Source organism: Grammomys surdaster, unplaced genomic scaffold, assembly GCF_004785775.1.
Source record: "Grammomys surdaster isolate TR1022 unplaced genomic scaffold, NIH_TR_1.0 126531, whole genome shotgun sequence".
Lineage (NCBI taxonomy): Eukaryota > Metazoa > Chordata > Mammalia > Rodentia > Muridae > Grammomys > Grammomys surdaster.
In genome coordinates this window covers 9188669-9214121 of record NW_021621323.1, presented here as the reverse complement: position 1 = coordinate 9214121, position 25453 = coordinate 9188669, and the positions used below count along the sequence as shown (strand labels likewise).

The 25453-nt window shown below is 38.0% G+C and overlaps 1 protein-coding gene across 1 annotated transcript in view; it reads left to right on the top strand.

Annotated features, from left to right (window-relative positions):
• Positions 1-25453, top strand: part of Tbck (TBC1 domain containing kinase) — a 149582-nt gene that overhangs the window by 7936 nt on the left and 116193 nt on the right. The window contains exons 3-7 of the mRNA XM_028760363.1: positions 4269-4341; positions 17287-17401; positions 19453-19526; positions 23925-24066; positions 25311-25371. Coding sequence (XP_028616196.1) covers positions 4269-4341; positions 17287-17401; positions 19453-19526; positions 23925-24066; positions 25311-25371 — 465 coding nt within the window. The remainder of the gene's footprint in view (positions 1-4268; positions 4342-17286; positions 17402-19452; positions 19527-23924; positions 24067-25310; positions 25372-25453) is intronic.

The window sequence follows — 25453 nt, the reverse complement described above, 5'->3', positions numbered from 1 at the left end:
AAGGGGGAGAAAAAGAGAGAGAGAGAGAGAGAGAGAGAGAGAGAGAGAGAGAGAGAGAGAGAGAAGGGGGAGTGTTTTTAAGGAGACACTGAATTATTTATTTTTGGTCAGGAGCTGTGACTGCTGCATTTTCAGAGAGCTTTCAGTTCTGTCTTATGATTGATCATTCAAACTGTGAATCAGGATCACCTAGGTTATTTAGGATAAGCTTTCTAAAGGGCCCTGGCTAGAAACTCAAATCATTCATACAATTTCTTCATAGAGTAGTCTAGACTAGTGTTTGTCTGAATACCTGAGCACTATAGCTGACTTTTACATTTGACCATTGCAGAATCCCAGTACCACCCATATTTGCAAATCAGTTTTCCTTTGTTAGTGTTACTGTTTAAGCATTTACTTAAGTATCACATTTTGAAGGTGATGAGCTAGTCTCTGGTGAGCTAGTTTTTACTGTGAATAACAGGAATGATACAGGAACTATAGGTTGATAACAGATAATATTACAAGACATTCATAATTCATCTTTATATTAAAAAATTTAAAACTTTCTGTTTTAAGCTTTTATATTTTTCTGTGACTGTGCATGTTATGCATTATAAACTGGGATACACACATGTTCTGGCATGCATGTGGAAGGTCACAAAACAGTACTTCAGAGTTCTCTCTTTCACACTTACGTGAGTTTCAGTTTGTCAGGCTAACCTGACAAGCATGTTGAGTCTCAGAGCCATACCTGTGGACCCCAAGTCTCTCTTTTATTGCCTTTATTTATTTAACTTCTCTGTTATCTTTCCTGGTTAACCTTGTGTTTCTTTGAATTGACTGAAAACACACAGTTCTAGATAGATGTACAGTGTGAAATTTATTAGAAATTTTGTTAGGGAAAAAAGATTATTTCATGCTTATTCATCCTTAGTGTCACATCTGTTGGTTTTAATTTTTAATATTTTTATTACTTTTAATTGCATGTGTGTGTCGGAGGAATATGTGCATGTTAGTGCGGTTGCCTTTAGACCCCCTGGAGCTGGAGTGATAGACAGTTGTGAAACACTGGGTGTGGGTGGTTGGAACCTAACCTGGGCCCTCTGGAAGAGGGAATGCATTCTTACCCAATGAGCCATCTCTCTAGCCTTACATATTTGTTATTTATAAATAATGCCACTGTATTGCTGATTTTTATTTGGCACATTATGATTCCCAAACATTTTATTCTGTGCGACCAGATTGTTTTTATAACAAAGAGAATCTATTTTCAAACAGATCCAGAATTTTGGAATGCATACACTTCTAATGAGTTCTTGAAAAAAAAAAAAGAGACATTCATAATGGAACTATTCCTTCAGTCTATACTCCTTTACCTCTGGGAGAAATGCTGATGTTCTGCCATGGGTATGGCTCTACAGTACTACAACAGTTTAAACTAACAGAACTGTGAAGCCTTGATAGACGCTGAAGATGTTTCCAGAGGAAACCTTCAGATGTAGAGCACATGCTCTACAGGTCTCCTAGAGACAGAAAGGCTTATGCTTAGTCACTTGTAAGTGGCTGATTAATGAAATATGTATACTTAAATAAATTCTGATGTTTTGTTGTATACGAATTTCAATGCTACTAAGGTATTATATCTAGTTAGAACATAAACATGTATTCAACACAGAAAAAATCTGGTTAGATGACTGTGATCATTCTAATGTTTCCAGTATGCTCTAATAAATTTGTTTTCTTATGGGGGCCCACCAGAAAGGACCACTCAGACACAGTTTATAGCCAATATCTCTTCCAACTGTCTGAGACGATATCAAGGTATTCAAGGACCTAGATGTAGCCCTCAGAAAACCATATTCATCCTGGCCTTCAGTTCAGCAGCTTCATAGTGGGAGGGGAGGTGTGGGAGGAGAGTGGGGCAGTGCTTCACATAAGCAAGCAATTTGGCAGAAGCTAAGATAAGCATCTAACTAGCTGGGAGGTTTGCATAAACAGGCAGTTTAACAGAAGCAGAGGTAAGTTAGCTAGGACAGCCTGACATTAAGTTCCTAGGATAGAGCTGGGTAATTTTCCATGGGATTCTCCATCAAGGAAATCAAATTTTAGTTAAACCTGAAATGGCCTCATCAAGAATACAGGATGAAGGAACCACTGCACCGTCTTGCCGTGCCACTGTTTAACATATATCATTTTAGTGTGTGCCTATATGTTTTAAGTGAATTATAGACACTAGTATTGAAGTTCCAAACAAGACCAACATGATTCCTGCCTTCATAAATTATATTATCTAAGTAGAGAAGAATGGCACTGAGTAAAAATGTATGCAAATGTTTAAAGTTAGTGACTCAACAGAAAAGTACCGTGTAAAATATAAGAGTACTGAATTCTGGGGAACCAGAATCCCTTGAGGAAATCATGTTTACTGAGACCTGAATCTTGAATAATGGTAAAAGCTAACAGTCCTGGCTCTGTGCAGGAAGCTATTCTCAGTCCTATTTATATGTGGATTCAGTTCACCCTCCTCTCAGTAATGCAGACATTATTGTTTTCTTCCTCTTTAGAAGAAACTAGAACAGAGAGATTAGTAAATGAATTGAAAAGTTAACATTTAAGCTCGGAAAAAAATAGTCTGTTTTAAAGACTATTACATGACAGGAGATAAAAAGCTGAAATGAAGGGGTCTAGGAAAACGACTGAGTGGAAAAGGTGACAAACCTGAGTTCTCTCCCTGGAACCCACGTAATGAAAGGAGAGAACTGACTTCAGTAAGTTGTTCTCTGACCTCCAAATGCACACCTGACATGTTCACACAGACACATTTGTACATGAACTGTAACACACAGAACATAAATACATCCTTTTTGAAAAGGGGATTCCAAGCTAGCTCAACAGATAAAGCATTTGCCACCAAGCCTGACACCATAATTTCATTCCTAGCACCCACAGGATGAAAGGAAAAAACTGATTCCTGCAAGTTCCTCTGATGGCCATGTGCCCACGGTGCCATGAGTGAGTGTGTGCCCACAGACACACAGACACACACACACAGAGACACACACAGACACACACCAGTAAATAAATGTAATACAAAAGTTCTTTTAAAAGGCTAAGATGAGCTGGGCAGTAGTGGCACATGCCTTTAATCCTAGCACTCAGGAGACAGAGGCAGCTGATCGCTATAAATTTAAGGACAGCCTGATCTACAGATCAAGTTGCAGGACAGTCAGGGGTACACAGAGAAACTGTGTCTCTAAACGAACCAAACAACAACAAAAGCCAAAACCACCACCACCAAAAAAAAAAAAAAAATAGGTTTAGATGAAGATTGTTTCAGACATGGAAACCCAAGTGTAATTCCACAAAAGAATGAGAATGCTCAAAAGCTGATTACATAAACATACAGGAGAAACTAGAGGAGGAATTCCTTATTCTGATTTGTTATCTTTTCACTTTGGCTTTAGGTTGAAAATATGTGGGAGGAGCATCCTAATTAAGTAAAAAGAACAGTTAAGAGATTGTGTGGAAGCCTAAAGAGCTAATGCTAGCTTAGACCCAGATTGCAGTGCATGGAATAAACCATATAGCTCTGGAAGCAATTGGGAGATAGAAATAGCAGAACTCTATGTGTGGGGTTAAGAAAGGGAAAATGTATATGTTGTTTGTTTCTCTTGTGTGGCAAGTGACAGTTTGAGTTCGTTTGCTTAGACAAGGGTCTAGTATATCCCAGATTGGCCTCTAACTTGCTATATCCTTAAGTGTGGCCTTGAAAGTCCTTGTCTCCTCTTCAGCCTCCTAGTGCTAGAATTCTAGGTATGTACCACCACCCTGGTTTATGAAGTGCTGGTGAGTCAGTGCAGCCCTTTGTGCATTCTAGGAAGGCATCTGAATTCCAAGGTCATCTGGCTAGTGAATTCTATACAGAAGCCAAAAGTGGGCCCTAGAGGTCTGCCATCCAAGAGAGTTCCAGCTTTGATAAAATGTAGGAGCTTTTCATCCCTAGCACTGAGTAGCAGATAAAAAGAAAGTACAATAAGAAGACTAGTGAATTATGGGTAGAAGATGGGTAGCATTTCAGTTTGGGTCGATGGGATGCTGACATATAGGAGAGACTGAGAGGAGGGGCTAGATAGGAGTTAGGAAGACTAGCCACACATGCACACGGTGAAAACAAATAGTGCTTTAAAATATTGTTTTTGTACTGCATGTTAGTAACTTTAGAGGGATATATGTTCTTGTTATTAAAGTGTATTAATTATAAAGTGGATTCGCTTTGTTTTTCTCAGAGAGACTGGTGGTGGTGGCGGAGCACTGTGAGCGGAGTTTGGAAGACCTTCTACGAGAAAGGAAACCCGTGAGGTAATGTAGAATATGTGTCAAAGAGATGAAAAGGAAATTGGCAACCAAAGAAGCATTTGACTAGAAATGGAAGGATTGTGGTTTCTTTTAATATTATATAACGATAACATTCAGAATAGGTCTTTACTTTAGGAACTTTAATTCACATGGTTCATAGAAATTCAATGTTAATACAAAATACTTGAGAAAATTCCTCAATGGAGTATACATATATGAGAACCTTGACAACTTAGTTCTGAGAATTTATTCCATTATCAAGGAATACTTTCATGAAAGGGGCCATAGTAGCTTCTCAATGTACAGTGATAGTCCCAGGTGAACAGTGAACTTTGTTAAGAATTCCATGTTGAGGGTGAGACACAGTTAGTAATCATGAGTTAGGTAACACTTAATGATAAAATATAATTCATTTTTTTCAGCAACTGGATAAATTTATGTTGTCTTATAATAGTGTTATCTAGTTTTTTATTACAAGTACACTATTAAACAGGTTTTATGCATTTACTCAAAATTATTTTTAAATAATAAAAGGTTTATTGTTTAAGTAAAGTTCTATTAATCTAACAAAAATTACTTCCCATGAGTCTTTATGACTTTGGAATTTTCTACTTCATCCCTCTGAACCTGTGGAGTTCTCAAACATTGAGGCAAGGGACAGGGGAAGGTACACAAGGAAAACCTCCAGTCTATCCTGAGGTCAGGGTCACTTATTATTTCAAAGAAAGAAATGCCAAATACCAAGGTGATCAACCTGAAGCTTCTTTTGGAGGAATTACTTAGAGTGCTGCAGCAAAGTACAGAAGAGAGTGGTTCTAGGTGCTCAGGTTAGAGGCTTCCTGCTCTGGGTTCTGATTCCCAGCAGCCTGGTGCTTAGACAGTGAAAACCTCAGCAGCAGCAGCAGCAGGAGGAGGAAGAAGAGGAGGAGGAGGAGCTAAGCAGCAGGAGGAGGAGGAGCTAAGCAGGAGGAGGAGGAGGAGCTAAGCAGCAGGAGGAGGAGGAAGAGGAGGAGGAGAAAGAGGAAGAGAAGGAGGAGGAGGAGGAAGAAGAGGAGGAGGAAGACGAGGAGGAGGAGGAGGAGGAGGAAGGTGGAGCCCCTGGCTGGGTCTCATATGTTGGACTCTGAAGCTCCTCTCATGGATGATGTTAGAGTTCTTGGACCTAGGGTGTAGGTATCCTTGGTTTCTGACAGAGGCCAGTTACAGATCTCCAGTGCCTAGTGAGGCTTGGCTGCTCTCGGTTGGCTCTGCCAGCCACTGGGCCACACCCTTGTTATGGTTCTTCACAGCCTTCCCTGTGCTCCATCTCTGCCATCTTTGTTCCATGCTGTCTCTGCACTCAGCATCTCTCTTTAGTCTTCATCTTGGTGCTGCTGCTTTTCTTTGGTCTGTTAGCTCTCTCATCCCCATGTTCCCAGCTCAGTTTGCTTACAGCAGTCAAAAGTAGGCCAAGTAAAAACCAAAACCAAAGAAACAAAATTGAGATAAGCCTTTTGTTGGGTTTATTGTTGTGTTACTAGAGCCAAGCAGGAGGTATCCATCCCCTAGCTGACTCCAGAGCTGACTTTATCACCAGAATCAATGTGATATGGCAAAGGTGTTTGTGTCACTCTTTTATGTTAAAGGTGATCATATCACTCTTTCATGCAAATAAAAGATTGTGCTTCTAGCAATTACAGGCCTTTTGCTGGACCACTAGGAAACCTACTCCCTTCTGGACTGGTTGAAAATAGCTGTAGTTACGTTCACTGAAGCTTGTCTTCTCAAGAAAGTAGAAACTTTTCCAGGCTCATGGATGTTTGGAGTGGTCGTGTCTGGAGCTTGAATTCAGCCATGGTTGTAGTAGTCCTCTGCAGCTTCCTGCTGGGGTGTCCTCAGAGTAAACATCAGCAAGGTTGTCATGAGAGCTATCCAACCTTTGCATGGGATGGACTGCTTGGCGGATATTACCCATTCATGCATGCCACCATGAGACAAGACTGTCACACGGGCCTGTGCCTGTTCTTCACTAGTTTAGACATTGACAGAAAGCATTAACAACTCTTGTGGTTAAATTCAGGCCTAATCTTTTGTTTGATATTGAATATGTATGAAATTGTATTTTATTTTCCATTTTTTTTGTTGCTAATATGAGACAATATAAGTGAATACTTTTCAATAAAGGCTTTCTGTCTATGGCCCTACTAAAGAAAAGTCCATTCTTAGTTCAAATAGTTTCTTTGCAGATTCTGAAAGGTTTTCTATGTAAGCAACCATATTATCATTAAAATATGATTACATTCTTTTATTTATTTTTATTTTTTTGTTTGTTTGTTTTTTTGAGACAGGGTTTCTCTGTGTAGCCCTGGCTGACCTGGAACTCACTCTGTAGACCAGGCTAGCCTCGAACTCTCGAACTCAGAGATCTGCCTGACTCTGCCTCCCAAGTGCTGGGATTAAAGGCATGCACCACCACCGTCCGGCGATTACATTCTTGTCTAGAAAAATTATTATAGTTTTTTTCTTGATCTTGATTCAGTTTGACAAAATTGAACTTTTGCTGGTATGTATTTGTATTATTGTAATATAAATATTGATGGTCATGTTTTATTGGTTTTAGATATTAAGGAAAACTTCAACATTGTACTATTATGTATGATATTTGCAATAATGTTTTCATAGATGCATTTTATATGACTTTTATGGCATAATAAAAGATTTTAGTATTTTTGTGCCATGATAATAAGTTATTTAAAAATGACAAAAATACCCATGCTTATTGAATGAGTATTTTTCTTTTGTCTCTTAGATATATTAAAACACTGGTCTGCTGATTATTTTATGTCAGGAAAATTGGAGAGTATGGATTTATAATAAAATTTATAATTACAAATAAGAATTATAAAATTCTTAATTTATAAAGTGCTCACATTTACATATAAGTATATTATATGCTCTTTTTTTTTTTTTTTTTTTTTTTTTTTTTGGTTTTTCGAGACAGGGTTTCTCTGTGTAGCCCGGGCTGTCCTGGAACTCACTCTGTAGACCAGGCTGGCCTCGAACTCAGAAATCCTCCTGCCTCTGCCTCCCAAGTGCTGGGATTAAAGGCGTGCGCCACCACCGCCCGGCGTATTATATGCTCTTAAAAGGCACTAAAGTCTTTGAAGGAAAAGTGGATCTGCTGGATCAGTGATCCACTGTGATCAGGCAGTGGTCCTTATCTGATCAGCCGTAGCTGCTGTTCAGTACATGTCTATCTCCTTGTAACTTCACAGAGTGAAGTAAGGGACAGTTGAAGCATTCTCCAAGTGTAGCAGATCAGTTCTGGAGGCTCTGTTGTCAAAGCAGACCGTGTCTTCCGCTTGTATTTTGACCTTAGCAAATGGATTATTTGTTGAGGAGAAAAGTTACCTAGTGTTCAGGTTGGAAAGTTGATTTCCTGTTGTTTCTTTCTCATTGCCAATTAGTAACATTCAAAATTTACAGCATTCAGCTGCAGTTTTTTTAAAATAAAAGTTGAGTTGTAAAACCTAAAAACTTAGACACAGAGGATGTATTTTTATACCTTCTACAAATATTCTTTGATAGTTAATTTGTCAAAGTTTCATTTCAAAACTGAATCTGAGAAAAAATGAGTTGCTTAATTTAGCATAAATACCTGAGTTCAGTAGTCAAAGAAGTTCTTCTCCTTCAGTTTTAGAAACTATTTTCTCTGGGCTTTAGAGGTGAGTCACTGATTAAAAACAGTACTGCCTTTGCAAAGGATGCAGGATCAGTTTCCAGTACCCATGTTGGCTGGCTCACGACTACTTACAAGTATCACTCCAGGGCCACCCTTCTCTGGACACCTGGGCACCTGTATTCACATGTAAACATACTGACATATAGGTGCACACGTATCACATAATTTTAAAAAATGAATTCTTAACTTCTTTGTATTAGCATATCATTAAAAACACCTTGTCCTCTGATTCTGAATTTATAAAACTAATAAATATTAAAAAGTTGTATATTTGCCGGGCAGTGGTGGCACACGCCTTTAATCCCATCACTTGGGAGGCAGAGGCAGGCAGATTTCTGAGTTCGAGGCCAGCTTGGTCTACAGCGTGAGTTCCAGGACAGCCAGGGCTGCACAGAGAAACCCTGTCTCGAAAAAAGAAAAAAAAGAAAAGAGAAGTTGTACATGAAGGGCCTTTTTATCTTGAGAGTATAGTAGAGGTTCTTTAAAGACAAACATATTATATCTTTGCAATATTATTTGAGCATTAATCTCCAGTGGCTTTTTTTCTCTCCTTTTTTTTTAAGTAATCATACAGTAGCTAACCATAATTCATCTTTTTCCTCTCCATTAAGTTTTTACCTCAGGCTGATACCAAGAAAATTTAACCAAAGGAAAATGTATATGGAAAGGATTAAGATTTTTATAAGGTGAAAAAACATGTTGAATTTATACAGTCTAGAATTGTATCCTCCTTGGTTTGCTGACAGTATGTGTGTTTTGGCTTATGCAGTGACCTTTAGAAGTATCACGGATCATTGATTTGAGGAAATAGCATGTGTGGTTTTAGTTAACACTTCTATATGAATGATTCCCAAATCTATCTCACCAGCTCTGACCTCTGGTTCTCTTGTCTGGCCTCTATTTCTTGCAATCTGTTAGAATCTCTTCTTGGAAACATTGCACATAGCTGAGGGAATTGGTGGTTTATTTGTCAAGTTAACAGAATTTAAAATCACCTGGGACAAGGGCCTCTGAGAATGTCTGTGTGTGTTTATCTTAATTCTGATAATGGATGTAGGGGGACACACTCCCTGTGAGTGACACCATTCCCTGGGCATGGGGACCTAGACTGTATAGTTCTAGCACACATGCATTAATCCACTGCTCTCTGCTTTTGGTTATGGTTGTAACATGGCCAGCTCTCTCAGGTTCTATCACTGTGACTTCTTGCCATGATGGACTAAAATCTAAAACTGGGTTTCAGAAAAACTCCTTCTTTGAGTTGCTTTTATCAGAGTATTTTATCACTGCATCAGGAAATGAAACTAAGAATCTCTTCCAAAACTTATTCTAATTTACAGTTTACCCAAGTATTGCAGGATTATATATTCATTGTTATGCCACTGTGTATTCCAACTGCCTCCAAGAAATAGTTATACCTGCTGGTTACCAAGTGTTTAAACTAATGGCTATCTTCTATTACAAAATGCATTTATTCCAACTTCAAAAATATCAAGGTTTTACTGTTCAAACAAAATCTCTCCTGAGACTCCAGACTATGAGCCCCATCCAAAAAATATTTCTAAGTTACTTACTTCTATAAACTATCACAGAGTAAACAAACTCGTTCCAAAGAGAAAGGACAGAACATAACAAAGAAGCCTTAGAGGAAAGCAAGACTGAAGCACTGCAGGTCAAGCATTACACTATCTCCATCCGGCATTGAAGCCTCCTTGTAATGTTGAGCCAATAGACTTGCTTCCTGTGCCCGCTTGTCTTCCCACCAGCAGCATGCGTGCACTCTCTCTTGCAATGACTTTACTTGATCCCTAGAACTCTCTTTTGAAAGTGTCCCTCATTACTGGCATGTTTAGTATCTTGCAGAGGTCTCCATAGCACCACAAGCCTGGTCTTCATAGCTTCCCATAGCAGCCTCTTAGGGTCTTGTGGAGAGTATAACTCTGCTACACATTATCTGGTGCCATCAGCTTTTCTTCTGGAACCTCAGTACAAGCCTCCATGACTCTCTCACTCTTGCATTCTGTATGCCTATGCAAGTTACACCATAGGATGACAGTAAATTTTGCTGCTGCTGCTGCTGCTGCAGATATAGTCTGGCCCCTTTAGACCATTGCTGTGGTGCTGTCTATGCACATCTTAGGAAATGCAAAGCAACTGTTTTCTAGTAGTCTACCATGGAAGCTCTATGTTTTCAGGCACTGTCCTTTTACATTAGTGTTCTTTACATGGATGCTCTGTTTTATACCCCAGATCTGTACATGGGTGAGATTTTATTCTCAAGGAACATTTCCAATTTTCTCCATGCAAATTGTAAAAGAAAAAAAAAAGCATGGTTCTCATTAATGGGACTTTAACAATTATAGCTACTCTGTTCATAGTCACCTTGTTTGTGACTTTAACTTGGTTCATGTTCCTGTCTTATCCAGAATGCCCATTTTTGGCATCTCTGATCTCCTCTTTCAGCTCTACTTTCTAAACTTGCTGTGTCTGTAAATCTGGCTAAATGGCAGTGATTATAGCCACACCACAGCCTGAATGCTATCCAGTCTCCAGTCATGGAGTCCATTTCTCTTTAATCCAGCCTCACCCAGGTCCTCAGCACAGGCAAGCATGCATCCGGATGACTTGCCAGAGATGAGGGGCTCTAGAGCAGTGGTTCTCAGCCATCCCAATGCCCCGACCCTTAATACAGTTCCTCATGCTGTGGTGACCCGGACCATAACATTATTTCCATTGCTACTTTATAACTGTAAGTGTGCTACTGTTATGAATCGTAATGCAAATATTAGTGTTTTCTGACTGCCTTAGGTGATCCCTGTGAAAGGGTTGATTGATTGCCAAAAGTGGTCATGATCCACAGGTTGAAAACCACTGCTCTAGACTAATTCCTAATAAAATGCTTGTTCTCTCTGAAACTTGACGAACAGAACCTTTATGGTCACAACTGTATCAGCATTCTGGTCTTTCACAGTCCCATTTGAATCATCTGTTAAGTATTCCATATAGCATTCTCAGACTTCTCTAGCCTGTAACTCCAAACTTACAAATTCCTCCTACAAAGGCTTAGAAACACATGGTGAGACTTATTAGAGACACTCAAGTTTCTGTTACTATGTTTTGTATTAGTTCCTGTCTTTTGCTTTAACAGAGTGTCTGGCACAAGTGACTCAGGGGAGGAAGGACTTGTTCTGCCTGATGGATCAGGAGACATCATCCATCATTATGGGAAAGATTTGTTATTGGGAGCTTGAGGGTGCTTGCCTACATCTTGGCAAATTGGGAAGTCATGTGGTCAACCTATAAATCTCAGTCCCTGCCCTAATTGCCTTGTGTGTCCCAACTAGACATGATATCCAAAAGGTCCTTGTACTTCCAAGACAGGTTACTATCTGTGGAACCAATGATTCAAGTGCAGGAGGCTATGTGGAGCATATCACTTCAAACCAAAGCATAGAAACTAAAGACTACTGACTCAAACTGTGATACTTAATGTTACTTAGTTACAAGATTCTGACTTTGGAGTTCCGTGGTTTAGATAAAAGCCTGACCCTGTGTGTTTATGAGGGGAGGGATGCATGTTCTACAGCACCAAGTGGAGAGGTCACTGAGCAACTTGCTGGAGTTGGTTTGCTCCTTCAACCATCTGGGTTCTAGAGATAAGCCTTAGGCCACCAGGCTTGGCAACAGGTGCTTTACTTGCTGAGCCATCTCCTGCCTTTTTTTTTTTTTAATTTTTTTATTTTACATTTCATATGTTGTCCCCTTACCCCATCCCCCACCCACCTGGCAACCCCCTATCCCCTTACCCCTCCTCCTTCTTCTCTGTGGATGTAACCTCTATCTACCCCCCCACTCCCACCTCCCCAACCTCAAAATTCCCACCCCCTGGGGCGTCCAGCCTTCATGAGGTCAAGGTTCTCTTCTTCCACCTATGCCCAGCAGGGCCCTCCACTCTTACATATTCAACTGAAGCCCTGGATCCCTCCCTAAGAGCTCCCAGGCTGGTGGTTTAGACCCTGGGAGCTGTGGTTGGTATTGTTGCTCTCCTCATGGTGCCACAAATCCTTTCAGCTCCTTCAGTCTTCACTCTAACTCCTCCATTGAGAACCCCATGATCAGTTCAATGGCTAGTTGTGAGCATCTGCCTCTGAATATGTCAGACTCTTGAAGACCTCTGAGGAGACATCCATATCAGGCTCTTATCAGCATGCACTTCCTGTCTTCCACATCAGCATCTACCTTTGGTGACTGCACATGGGATGGATACTCAGGTGGAGTGGTCTTCAGGTGGCCCCTCCTTCAGTTTCTGTCCCTCACTTTGTCTCCATGTTTGGTCCCTTGAGTATTTTGTTGCTCCTTCTAAGAAGGACCGAATCACCCCCACTTGGTCTTCCTTCTTTATGAACTTCATGTGGCCTGTGAGTTGCATCTTGGGCATTTCAAGGTTCTGGGCTAATATCCAGTAATCAGTGAGTGAATACCATGTGTGTTCTTTTGTGATTGGCTTACCTCACTCAGGATGATAATTTCTAGTTCCATCCATATCTCCTGCCTTTTTACTGTCCAGGGTCAAGTGAACTGTAATATACTATTAGATACTTTTAGCCATTATAAGTACATTACTTAAAATTATTTAATCATCAAACTTATTGACCATATTAAGAAAAACAGCTTTAAAACAAGTAAGTATAGTGCAGCCTTTAATCCCAGCACTCAGGAAGCAGAAACAGGTGGATCTCTCAGTTGAGCCTGGTCTGTATGGCAAGTTCCAGCCCAGTAAGGGCCTTGCAGTGAAACTCTGTCCAAAAACACCCTCTTCCCCTCAAAATATCTCAAAACAAAACAAGCATACAAAGTTCCAGAATTACCATTTACCATTGTCTTACGTATTTTAAACACTAATATTTTCTTCTTTTATTTTATGTTATAAAATAAATTTTTATAATTAAACCTTAAGTGTATATAAGAGCAGAAAGGCAAGTCTGATTTACTGTTTTGTTTAAGTTGATGACCTGACCCCATTAAGTATAATTCTATAGTTTCAAACAGTAGCCAAGAACTTCATGAATTTTAGCTTTTAATTTTTATTTTAATATATACTCCTTCATTTTAACATGATTTATTTTAATATATACTCCTTCATTTTAACATGAATCTATTTTTGACATACAAATCTAATATCACGTCAATTCATAAAAGCACACCATAAAAGTAGAACAAATTTTCTGTATTCAACTGTTTCAAAATTGGTTTAATGAAAATAGTCACTGTAAACATTTGATTCCAATTCCATGAGGTCTGTGTTGAAATAATATGCAGCTGAGGACCTCTAGTGTCACTGCTGAATATGGCAGTAATTTTTAAGATTCTGTAAAAGGGTGTGTGTGTGTGTGTGTGTGTGTGTGTGTTGTGTGAGAGAAGGAAGTCAAGGTATGGGAAGAGAGAGAGAGAAAGAAAGAGAGAACAAAAAGAGGAGCCAAAGTTAACTTATAGAACCAAATGAGATGCTTAAATTAAAATTTTTTGAGCATTTTAATTAAAATATATTTATATCACTTCCTACCTTTCCTTTCTTCCTTTTAGCCCCTACCATACCCCCTACTATAAAATTGATAGCCTCTTTTTTAATTATTATTGTTACATGTAAATATATGCACAAAGATGTAAATCAGCCTGCAGAGTGCACTCTTGTTATGTGTGTACATATGATTGCAGGGCTAGCTGTGTTAGATGAGATAACTAATAAAGATAGCCATCTTTGAGAGAGGCTAAATCTCCGTCTCTCAGCCTATAGTTCTTTGACTAGGGGAGGGACCCTGTGAGATTTCCCCCTTCCTTGTTAGCATGTCCGTTGATATTGTCATTGTTTAGATCTTATTCATGCAACCCTTTCTAAGTCAGTATTACAGCAGCCTTCCTGGTATTCTGAATCTTTTCATCTCCCTCCTTAGTAATCTTCCCTGTGCTGTAGAATTATTCATTGGGCAAAAGTTTCCCACAATCCATCCATCTCTGAATTTTATCCAGTTTCTGTAATGGTCTCTATTTGCTTTAGAGAGAATTTATTTATGTGGAGTAAGAACCACACTCATCTCTTGGTGCAAAGACAGCTTGTAGAATGTAATTGAGGAGTTATGCTGGTCTAGCAAGGCGGAGGTAGTAGATTTTCTTATAAGAGCCTCACTAGTCCTAGAGACTTGGCTATGTCTTCAGCACTAGACAAGGTTCTCCCCCCATTGAGTCCCCCTATTCCATAAGTCCACCTAGACAGCTGTTGACTACCATCCAGAGTTGTACCTTTACATATGTCTTGCAGTGCAGGTCGTTATGACTGTTAGTTGTGTTCCTCCTTTGGCAGCTGACATAGTTCTTTCTGGTAGTATGAAAGCTAGATCCCAGGAAGGAGACATTCATGTTAGATCAGTTCTATTGATCCAAGTCCTGTGATCTAAGCATGCTATTTCTTCAGCACTAGGGGCTTCACTTCAACCACTGAGAGGTCATCAAGGGAAACAACGAAGCCTGTGTTGTTGGGTGATCACTTGTACTGCTGTGACCAACAGCATGGAAGGGTTCTCATGCTGGGCATGAGGGTCTGTTAGTCCCTGGTCCTTGTGGGGAGTGTTGTCAACCCAGTGACAAGAGAAGAGAGTACTAACGCTTCATGATCTCTTGCTCTTTCTTGTACTTTTAATTTAGGAAAGAGGGTCAAGTTTTACTAATAATTTTTTAAGGAAAACATATTTTACTTACTATTTTAAAGTAAGTCTTACTGAGGTCTAATTCTCATAGCTTACCATTTACCCTGTAAATGTATAGTTAAATTAGTGTGGAAACAATATCTCATCAAAAGTGAGATATAGAACAATTCCAATAGTCTCACGCTCTCCGTATGTTCCTTTGTAGTTCCCAAAGCCGATGGTAACCACTGACTTGTTATATATAACCTATGTCTTTTTAGTGCTTTCCCCAACCAAGTATACTTGAATCATATTCTTATCAGATCTGTAATGGTTATCTTGTAATGGTTAAGTAGTACCATTAACATTTAACTGCCGAATCTGGCATGGCCTTTGTGGGGGTGGAATGAAGTGGCCCCTGCCCCTAAGACAGGGTCAACGGGGTATGGGCATGGGCACACGAGTGTCGATGGCTGCTGTGGGTGTAAGGTTTGTTTGTATAATAATGTACATATTTTCATGTCCATCCTTCATGGAGTATCCTCCCTGTTAATGTTAATGACTCCATGATAATCAGAGATGGCACAAGTCTGGGAGCCGAAGATTTGGCTAATGTCTCAGTTAAGTGGAAAATACTGGGACCTTGACAGCCCCTAAGGCTGTGGAAAAGAACTAAAAAAAAAAACAAAAAACAAAAAAAACAAGAGTTCAAAAATATATAATTTTGGGAGCTGGAGAGATGGCTCAGAGGTTAAGAGTACTGGCTGCTCTTCCAGAGGTCCTGAGTTCAATTCCCAGCAACCACATGGTGGCTCACAACCATCTGTAATGGGATCCAATTGCCCTTTTCTTGTGTATCTGAAGACAGCAACAGGGTACTCACATACATAAAATAAATAAATCATAGATAGGTAGATAGATAGATAGATAGATAGATAGATAGATAGATAGATTCATAATTTATCAATTATGCAAAATATAAAGATAAAATATGAATCATGAGGGGCTTCATGAATCTAAAGGAACAAAAGCAACTGCTGTGAGCCAACTTGTCAGACAAATACTGAGGAAGGAGCACCAGTCACAGGACATTCCACCCAGCTACATCTTTTGTTGATGCTTACAAGGTGGGCAGATTTCTAAATTCAGGGTCAGCCTTCAGCAAAGCAAAGTTAGGCCCAGGTATAATTTCAGGGTGGGGTCCCAGCTACTTATCATCTGTGCTTAACAGAGGCTGGCAGATCTCGGAATTCTTTTGCAATATTAAACAACAAACAAAAACGTGCAGGCTTATGATCTACAAGAGATGAGCTATTCAGAGAATTTTTTTAGAATAGCAAGAGAAAACTGCTTGGAGAACTGTCTCAAGCAGAACAAAGAAAAGCAGTCTGGAAAGCTGTGTTGAGCTTGGACCCTCGATTTGACTCAGAGTCTTTTGTTTCACCGTTCTCTAAGAACTTCTCTCCAAGCCAAGGCTGGTCCTTGGCATTTAACATAATTGATGTGCAGTAATCAGTTACTTGCTGTTTCCCCCTTTTAATTTCTTTTTATCCTGTTTATAACTTCTTAATGATTTCACAGTCTTTAATTCCAGCACTCAGAAGACAGAGGCAGGCAGATCTCATTGAGTTCAAGGCCAGCCTGGTTTACAAAGTGAGTTCCAGGACAGCCAAGGCCGTTTGTTACACAGAGAAACCCTGTCTCAAAAAAACAAGCAAGCAAACAAAAACTGAACGAAAGAAAATACACAAACAGTGATTCCATTTATTCTTTACTATTGCCTCAATATTTTTAATTCTTTTAAAATATACTTTTTTGTGGTTGCTTTCAGATATTAATTTTAAAAATATAGCATGGCTAGAAAAACCCTCCTATTAAAATATTAACATTGATAGCTGGAAGGTTGAATTGAATGATTTCTTTGTATTTTTCTGTATATATTAAAGAAACTCAAACAGTGGACGAGAGATAGGAAAAATGATGAGGAAAATAAGCATCTCTGTGAGATTTGACATAGAGAGAATAGGGCAAGATTTAAAACTTGTGTTTAATAAGTCATGAATTACTTGAGTAATTTATAAGGTGATATGGAACTATGTAATGTCTATATAGTATAAAATATATCTTATTTTCATGGATTTAGTTGTTTTGTTTTTGTTTGTACAGAATTCATGGCTTTTAATGATTTATCCCAGATGTTTTAAAAATATAACTGGTAATTTGTTAAAACACCGAGCCTGTCAGTGGCAAGTGCATCTCATTCTGCTATAAATCACCCAAATTCAAGTCTTCCCCTGGGAAAACAAAGTTGGTTTTTATTTAGCCTAAACCGTAAGATTCTATATCACATCTGTTTTGTTATAGACTGGAAATCCAAACTATGTAGAAATGTATTTTCTTTAAAATGTGCCTGTTCCACTTCCTTCGAATGGAAGAGGTACAGTAAAGCATCACTGTCTGAATCCTTTTATTATGTCTCATCTTATTCCTTAAAACAGACTCTGTATTTGCTTGGTAATTGATCTTTGACATTTGCTTTCTTTTTAGTTATTCAACAGTTCTGTGCATAGCATATGAGGTACTTGAGGGCTTGCAGTACTTGAACAAGCATGGCATAGTACACCGGGCCTTGTCTCCTCATAACATCCTGTTGGATCGGAAGGTAATTGTCAGTTAATTATAGATATTTTTATATTGCTTCAGAGTGAAAACTACTAAAATATTCAATTAATCAGATGTACACTAACAATGTGTTGTCAGAATATTTGTAAAGACTGGGTGAAGTGATAGATTTGTAGCAGATAGAACAACTTTTAAATTCTATGGATGGGTTATTCTGACTATGCCCCAGCTTAGTTCCTAGCTTTGTGCTTTAGTTTCTCCACTCACTTTTCTTTCAAAGGACTGTGTCTTCTATGAACTAAGCATGATCCCCGCTCCATGACAGATACCAGTAAGGATATAGAGAGAGGCTGCCCAAGGCTTGTTCCTGCTCTTCAGTTCTTACAACTTAAGACAGCAGTGTGAGCCATTCATGTGGAATGCCATTGTTATAAGCACAGCCAGGTTGTTTTATTCTTCCTTCCTCCGTCTTTCCTGTTTCACAGATCTTGTTTGCCATCTGCTCACACCTAACCCCTTTCTGTGGGATTACTTCTTTTCTATTAGAACTCTCACAGAAATTAATAATGTAGTAACCCCCCTACACTAATCGATAGCAAAGTGGCATATTTTGATGAATAATCATAATTTAGTTTTCCCATAAGTATAGAAATAGCTTAGGGTAATTTGGGGTCAATTACTCCTATATAATTATTTTCTGAATCTGAAAATCTAATATGGCTACTCTGTGGGATTAAAAATCACGGAGAAAGCAGCACTCTTTAATGTCTGATTCATAGCAGTGAAGCGTCATTGCCGTAACCAGCATTGATGTTTCCAGGGCAGTTTGTGTACAGTACATGATGTTTCCAGTACAGTACGGTTTGCTGAGCAATTCCAGGGCAGACAAACCACGTTTAAAGTCAGCTTTACAGAAAGAAAGCCTAAGTCTATAAAAGAATAGTTTAGGAGACATAAAACTTATGCTTACTTTTTTATTGAGCTCACATTAATGACTATTATTGCTATTCTTAGACAATAAAAAAGATAACTAGAAATCTAAAAATTTCTGAAAACCATGATTTTTTTTTTAACTATAAATTTTTCACACTAAGAATTACCATTTCACAGTCTGGAGAGGTGTCTCGACTGTTAAAAGCTGGGCTTGCAACCATAAATATAAGAGAATTACTGTTTCACAGATCTTTTCAAGCCCCTGGGAAAAAAATCCTTTGCAAAATTTCTATTAAACATTATAATCAAAGATTTAAAAAAAGCAACTTTTACCTTTTTTCTTTGTTAGGAAAAAGTCTTGATGCTTTGATAATGTGAGTGACAAAGGTGCCCAAGGAAATTTTGATTTGACCCTTTTATAAAAAAAATTTATTTTTACTTTATGTAAAACTTTATGGGTGTTTTTGCCTGCAGATTTATTTGTGCCCCATGCTCAAGCCTGATGGCCACAGAGACCAAAACAGGGCATGAGGTCTTGTGGAACTGAGTTACAGAGAGTTATTTGCAGCCATGAGAATGCTGGAACTGGACCTGGGTCCCCTTCAAGAGCAACAAGTGCTCTCCAACACTGGCTCATCTCCAGCCCCTGAATATATATATATATAATTTATATGTGTGTGTGTGTGTGTGTATGTGTGTGTGTGTGCATGTACTCACAAGTATTTATACACATGTAATGTATGTAAGGCATACTAAACACTGCCAGATGATTCTGTGTATAATCACAGTGGTTTATAAATTCTAAAATAGTAGTATTTTGATAAAATATTATATGTATGTGCCTGGAAAGATAGCATTGTGGTTAAGAACACTTGCTGCTTGTCCATAGGACCTGAGTCCAGTTTCTTGCATCCACATCAGGAAGCTCACATGTCTGACACCAACTATAGTTCCAGGGAATCTGGTGCCCTCTTCTTACCGGGTATCTTTGGGCACCCTGTGGCATACACTCAAACATGCATGTATGCACATAAAGTAAATCTTCAAAAAATATTATATTGGATTGCATAATATTTATTTTATTTATAAGACATAATGACAATTTTCTTTGGCAATTGTATTAAGGTATTTCATACTGACTTTCTCTTTTCATTGTAGGGTCATATTAAACTGGCTAAATTTGGACTTTATCACATGACAGCCCATGGTGATGATGTCGATTTCCCAATAGGGTAAGGGTTGTTTATCTCTATTTTTAATTCTATTTTAACCTTGGTGAACTTTGATAATGTGTATCTGGCTAGTTATTTTTGACATGAAAACAGATTTTCTTTACTTACTACATCTTAATTTTTATATACTTTATTGACAAGTAAACAGTGAGTGTTTTCCCAGTCTCCCTGAGAGTCCTGAATTGATCTTTAATATAACAAGCACAAAGGGTTACATCACCGGTCATGTTTACCTTATGATATTCCTTAATTAATTGCATTTCATTTAGAATTAAGTGGCTTATGGTAAGAAAGCAGACCAGATTCATAATGATACTATATGTTCTTCTATAGACTGAAAAGCATTGCTTATTTTACTTTCAGTTTAATGTTTTATGTTTATTTAATTCCTTATTCTCTAAGATTAAATTGCATTTTTTAATTCAAGTTAATTCATTGTGGACATTGGAGGTAATGGGATAAATTTTCTATAGAGAAGTGTATGTTTAAAAAGGTCTATTTACTTAATTGCTTCTGGTGTGAATTTCCAGATCTGTGTTCCCTCCATGAAATGAATGGAACTTTATTTCATGCTATATTTAGATGTATGTTTCTGATAGAGACTGATGTATCATTGTATAGTTCCTCTGAAACATTCCTGTAGTGGAACTCTTATTCTTAAGTTACATTATTTTCAACAAAAGTAAGGAAAAGAATTTCTGATTGTCCTTCTACTTCTCCATGTTAACATTTTACTGCATATTTACATATGCTGTCTTTCATTTACTGTGATTGAATTTGTTATGTCTGATACTTTCGTGGTAGTCTAAGAGTAGACCTCTTGGCTCTTTATTTCTAAGACTCAAGCTTGTATTTCACACTCAGGACTTTCCTTACATAACTTCAGAGCAGTGATGAACATGAGCAAACCACATTGTCACCTAGCCTAGAACTCGTCATCACATCCTCTCACCTGCAGCCTGACTGTTTGACACACTGTCACCTAATGCAGAACTCATCACATTCTCTCACCTGCAGCCTGACTGTTTTTAATAGTATTCACTTGGGATTTCTCCTTGGGCACCCAAAGAATCAGTTCTACCATGCTAGCACCAGGAGTCGGGATAGGCAGGAGTAGAATATTACTTAAAAATTTTTAGATTTTTGAAAAATTTCTCCTTTATTGTAAAAATGTAGACTGTAGATCTTTTTTTCCTATTTTTTTCCTTTTGGTTTTTGAAATAGGTTCTCTCTATCTAGCCCTGGCTGCCATGGGACTCATTATGTAGACCAGACTGGCCTCAAACTCACAGAGATCCACCTGCCTTTGCTTCCAGAGTGCTGGGATTAAAGGAGAGCTCCATCATGCCTGGCCTCTAGCTTTCTTCTCTGTTTTTGTTTTGTTTGTTTGTTAGTACCATTGTCTTAAGCTGTCCTTGAACTCACTGTGCAGTCCAGGCTGTTGAGACTTCAGTTAGTAAGGAAGCATTTCCTGAGCACGTTCTGCTCTGCCTGTTCCATGCACAAAGCTATTATTAGTTCTCATCCTCAAGCAACTCATTCTTAAATGGGGGACTTTTCTGTCCAGTGGCTGATTTATTAAGTTATGCAAATTCAAATCTTAACATTCATATAAGTTCAATGGTAGAATGCAATTTTATTCATAAACATAAAAATGTTGTACTAATAGTTAACATGGTTTTTTTTTATTTTTATTAAAGTTCTTAGTTAAGTTCAAGCTTCTTTCTTGAGTGACCATTTCCAGTTGTCTGCCGTAAGAGCAGTGGTAGATGTGACTATTACTACTGCATCTTGTCTAAATCAATTTTTATGAAAGAAAACTAAAAACATAACACAAACGTTACTTTAGGCTTTTGACTTACATTTAAGATTCCATTAGTTTCTGGTGAAATAGATGTGAGTTTTCTTAAAGTGTATCAGTTATTTTGAATTTAAAAGACTTTGGTAGACGTGGTCTTGTTTTAGCATTTGGTGCAGCTTGCTTTGAAGTCTGAGTTTCAGAGGATCTTACTGGAAAGTATAAAGAGCAAAGTGTGAAACATTAGCCAGGAAAAATAAAATAAGTGATCAAACAGCCAGGCCAGGAAGAGCCTCTCCATCAGCGGAGGTGCACAGCTGATCCCAGTGACAGATACTAAGGCACGTAAGTGTTTCCATCTGCTTCAAAATATCGGAAAGAATTAGAAATTGGGCATTCACTGTGATTGGACAGTAGCTTAATGCCCTGTTAAAACTGCAGATGATGAAAGCCATTTGCAATACCTGACCAGCCATGTTCAAAGTGAAGTCCTAGTAATTTCTGTTGAGTGTTAAAATGAGACACTTAAAAGGAAGTCACTGAAAGATGATGCCCTTCATTAAAGAGCCTGTTTAAGGCTCTTTATGAATTTCTGTCTGGTTAAAGGGGACTGTAATCTTTAGAGCTTTCACTGAAGTGAAAGCACAGGTCTGTTGGGCAGGGCAATTGCATGGCATGTTCAAGGCCATCTCTGGTGCCACAACACAAAGACTCACACAGTTCAAAGAGTGGAACACAAGTGCTAGACCATTACATCTGGTGCTTTCATTAGACAGTAGCTATTTCTAGAGACTCCACATATTTCCGTATAAAGCAGTATTATCACCTGAGGACAGATGCTATTTCAGGTTTATATATAATACATGAGTATATTAAAAGAGTATTTATGTCATCATGATGAATAATTATTTAACAATATATCAAACTAGTTTTATTCAAGCTATATATTCATACTTGAATGAGTTACATATAAGTATGAACTTTGGCAATGATAGTATGAGGGAATGCCACGTGTATTTTCATGTATCTTGCCTAAAGTTATTGTTGTAAAATAATGTTAATGAAGGGAAAATCGAGATTATGGTGCTCATGAGTAAACTTGAGAAACACACACATACATATGATACTAAAATGGAACGTGCCTACATGTTGTGCCTAATGATTCCATTCTGGGTTCATAATATTCTTGTATAGTTAGATATTTATAATGTTGAATTATGTTTTGCTTGAATCTGATTATGACTATGCCCTGGTTTGATTTTTAAGAGACTCAACCTTAAAATGTTTGAATTTTTTAAATTTTTAAAAAGTATATGATTACAATTATTTTCTCCTTCCCTTTCCTCCCTCCAAACCCTCCTATGTACCCCCAACCCAATTCTTTCAAAATCACGACCTCTTTTTCTTTATTTTTTGGCTACATATGTATGTGTGTTTGTGTGTGTACAATGTGTGTGTTTCTAAATATATAAATAGAGCTACTCAGTCCATATACTACACCCATGCAGTTTCACCAACAAGCCGTCTAAACTTGGCTTGAAAGGACAACACCAGAAGACATGCTAAACATGGAAGGAGGCAAGCTCATGAAATCTCAGCCATAGACACAGGACTGCAAACAACTATCCTGAAAGAAGAACTAGTCTCCCCTAAGGAAGTGCACACTAAATGGTTATCCACTACTAACAGTACAGCCCTGAATGTACATACAGATGTTTAAAGTTTTAAAGACTCTAGAACTTTTAAAATTATACTGTTTTATATTGCATTATTAACATGAGCTTTTGGGGTAAACAAGAAAGGAAAAGTTATAGTAATATAACTTTAGTAATGATGTATTTGTATGTCAAGTTGACAAGGGGTCATTTGTACTGGCCAGATTTTAATCAACTTGACACAAGCTAAAGTCATCTGAGAGAACTGTAACTGAAGATGATTGCCTGTAGGCAATTCTGGGGGTAATTTTCTTGATGAACAATTGATATGGGAAAGCCCAACTCACTGTGGGTGGCACTATCCCTGAGTAGGTCATCTTGCTATAAAAAAGCCATCTGAGCAAGCCAGTGAGCAGCATTATTCCATTCATTCTACTTCAGTTCCTGCTTGAGCTTCTCTGGCTTCTCTCAGTGATGGAGTGTAATTGTAAAATGGCATAAACTTCTTCCTTCCCAAGTTGCTTTTGTTTTGCAGTGTTTATCACAGCAACAGGAAAGCAAAGTAAGACACTGTAGAAAATACCTATTTCAAAGTTTTAATGATAAGACCGTTCACTCCTGATAGAAGACTGACTAAGGAGGAAGGAAAGCACTTGAAGACAAAACTAGAGGCCTGCTATAATGGCAGTATGGCAAGGAACCACACTGATGCCACAGAGAGACATGACGTTATTAAAATGATTTAAGACTCCTGTATGTTCTGCTTCAATTCCTAGACATAAAGGCCTGTATTTCAATGATTAGTTCAAGATTCTCTCTAGTAATCACTATGGGTTTAATCATGTGAGAATTTTACATTTCACGAATTATTTACAAGAATGTCCTGCTGTTTCTGTCATCATTGTAGCTCAATGTAATTATTTGTTATTTTTACATGTGTTACAGGTATCCCTCATATCTCGCACCTGAGGTAATTGCACAAGGAATTTTCAAAACTAATGATCATGTGCCAAGTGAAAAACCATTACCTTCTGGCCCTAAATCAGATGTATGGTCTCTTGGGATAATTTTATTTGAACTTTGTGTGGTATGTATAAAGAAATATTAAACTAATAAAATAATTGAGTGATCATTAGAATTTGCTTTTTAGAGAGGAAGTTTATATAGTAATGAAATATTTTGTTGTACAAATTGACTAAATATAAATAGACATATTGTATTAGAGGTCATAGTTATATTACAGTCTATAAAGTTTGAAGGATACAGAGTTGAATAAATTCAGTAAAAGGAAAGTTTAATTTTTCTATAGGAGTTTTATATCACTTGGTTATGTCCTTGGGTCTGGACAGCCAGTGCAAGTGTGACAGGCACTGTCCACTTTTTTATAACTGAGCACTGTAGGTCTGTTCAGTTTCTTCTGCAGTTTTACAGATGAGAGATGTGCGGTGTAAAGGGATTAGGTAATTTAGCAATGTTATTTAATTATTTGGTGATAGAAGAATCCAACTTGTTGCACATACAATTGCTTAACACATGATTTTTGGAGATAAAAATTTTGACTCCCAAATTCATGTTAAGGAGTTCCAGAGGCAAACTGATAAGGAAACAACTAAAATGTAATATGTATCTTAAAACAGCCTGTAATACCAGTTACTCTGAGCTAGGGAGAACTGAGTTTGAGTTTGAGACTAGCCTAGAAAGATTGCCTTAAGTTAAGAGTATAGGAAGGACTGGGGATGGAACACAGTGATACCATGCTGTTCTAGCAACTATACTGATTTAGCAACTTGACTCCTGGGTTCTGTCCCCAGCTCCAAAAACAGCAAAGACAACACAGAAACTCAGGTGCTGTTGGAAGGCATGGAACACCGATCTGAAGTTGCTGGAGAGGAAGACCTGCTGTGGGTGGTTACCGGGGCAGAGAAAGGATTACTTGAGTGAGAGACATAACTAAGGATTTCAGGGGTAGATAGACTTCCAGGGCCATCTCTGTATTTTACTAAATAATACTTTTGGTGATCAGGAAAAATTAACAATAATGTGTGGTTCTCAAAGTGATCAGGGCTGGGAATCACATTTTGATCTAATGATCATTAGACGTTGGTGCCGTAAATACTAAATATTATACAACTCCTTTAGGAGTGTTATCAATAGTTCTTCTTAGTCAAGCTGATTTTTTTAAAAAAAATCAGTAAAATATGATAATAAGTAGAAGTGCCAATAAAATCAGCTAAATAATAGTACAGATTTCAGGGTTAGGGTTAGGGTTATATCTGGAACAGGGAGAAAATTCTAAGTATTAATAAGAATTTATTTTCCCATTTTATTTAGGGGAGAAAATTATTTCAGAGCTTGGATATTTCTGAAAGGCTAAAGTTTTTGCTTACTTTGGGTAAGTTTCGTGCATTTGGTTATCTTTCCACCATAAATACAATGTATAGGGACAGCCGCCACGTGCATTGGCGTGCTCGCTG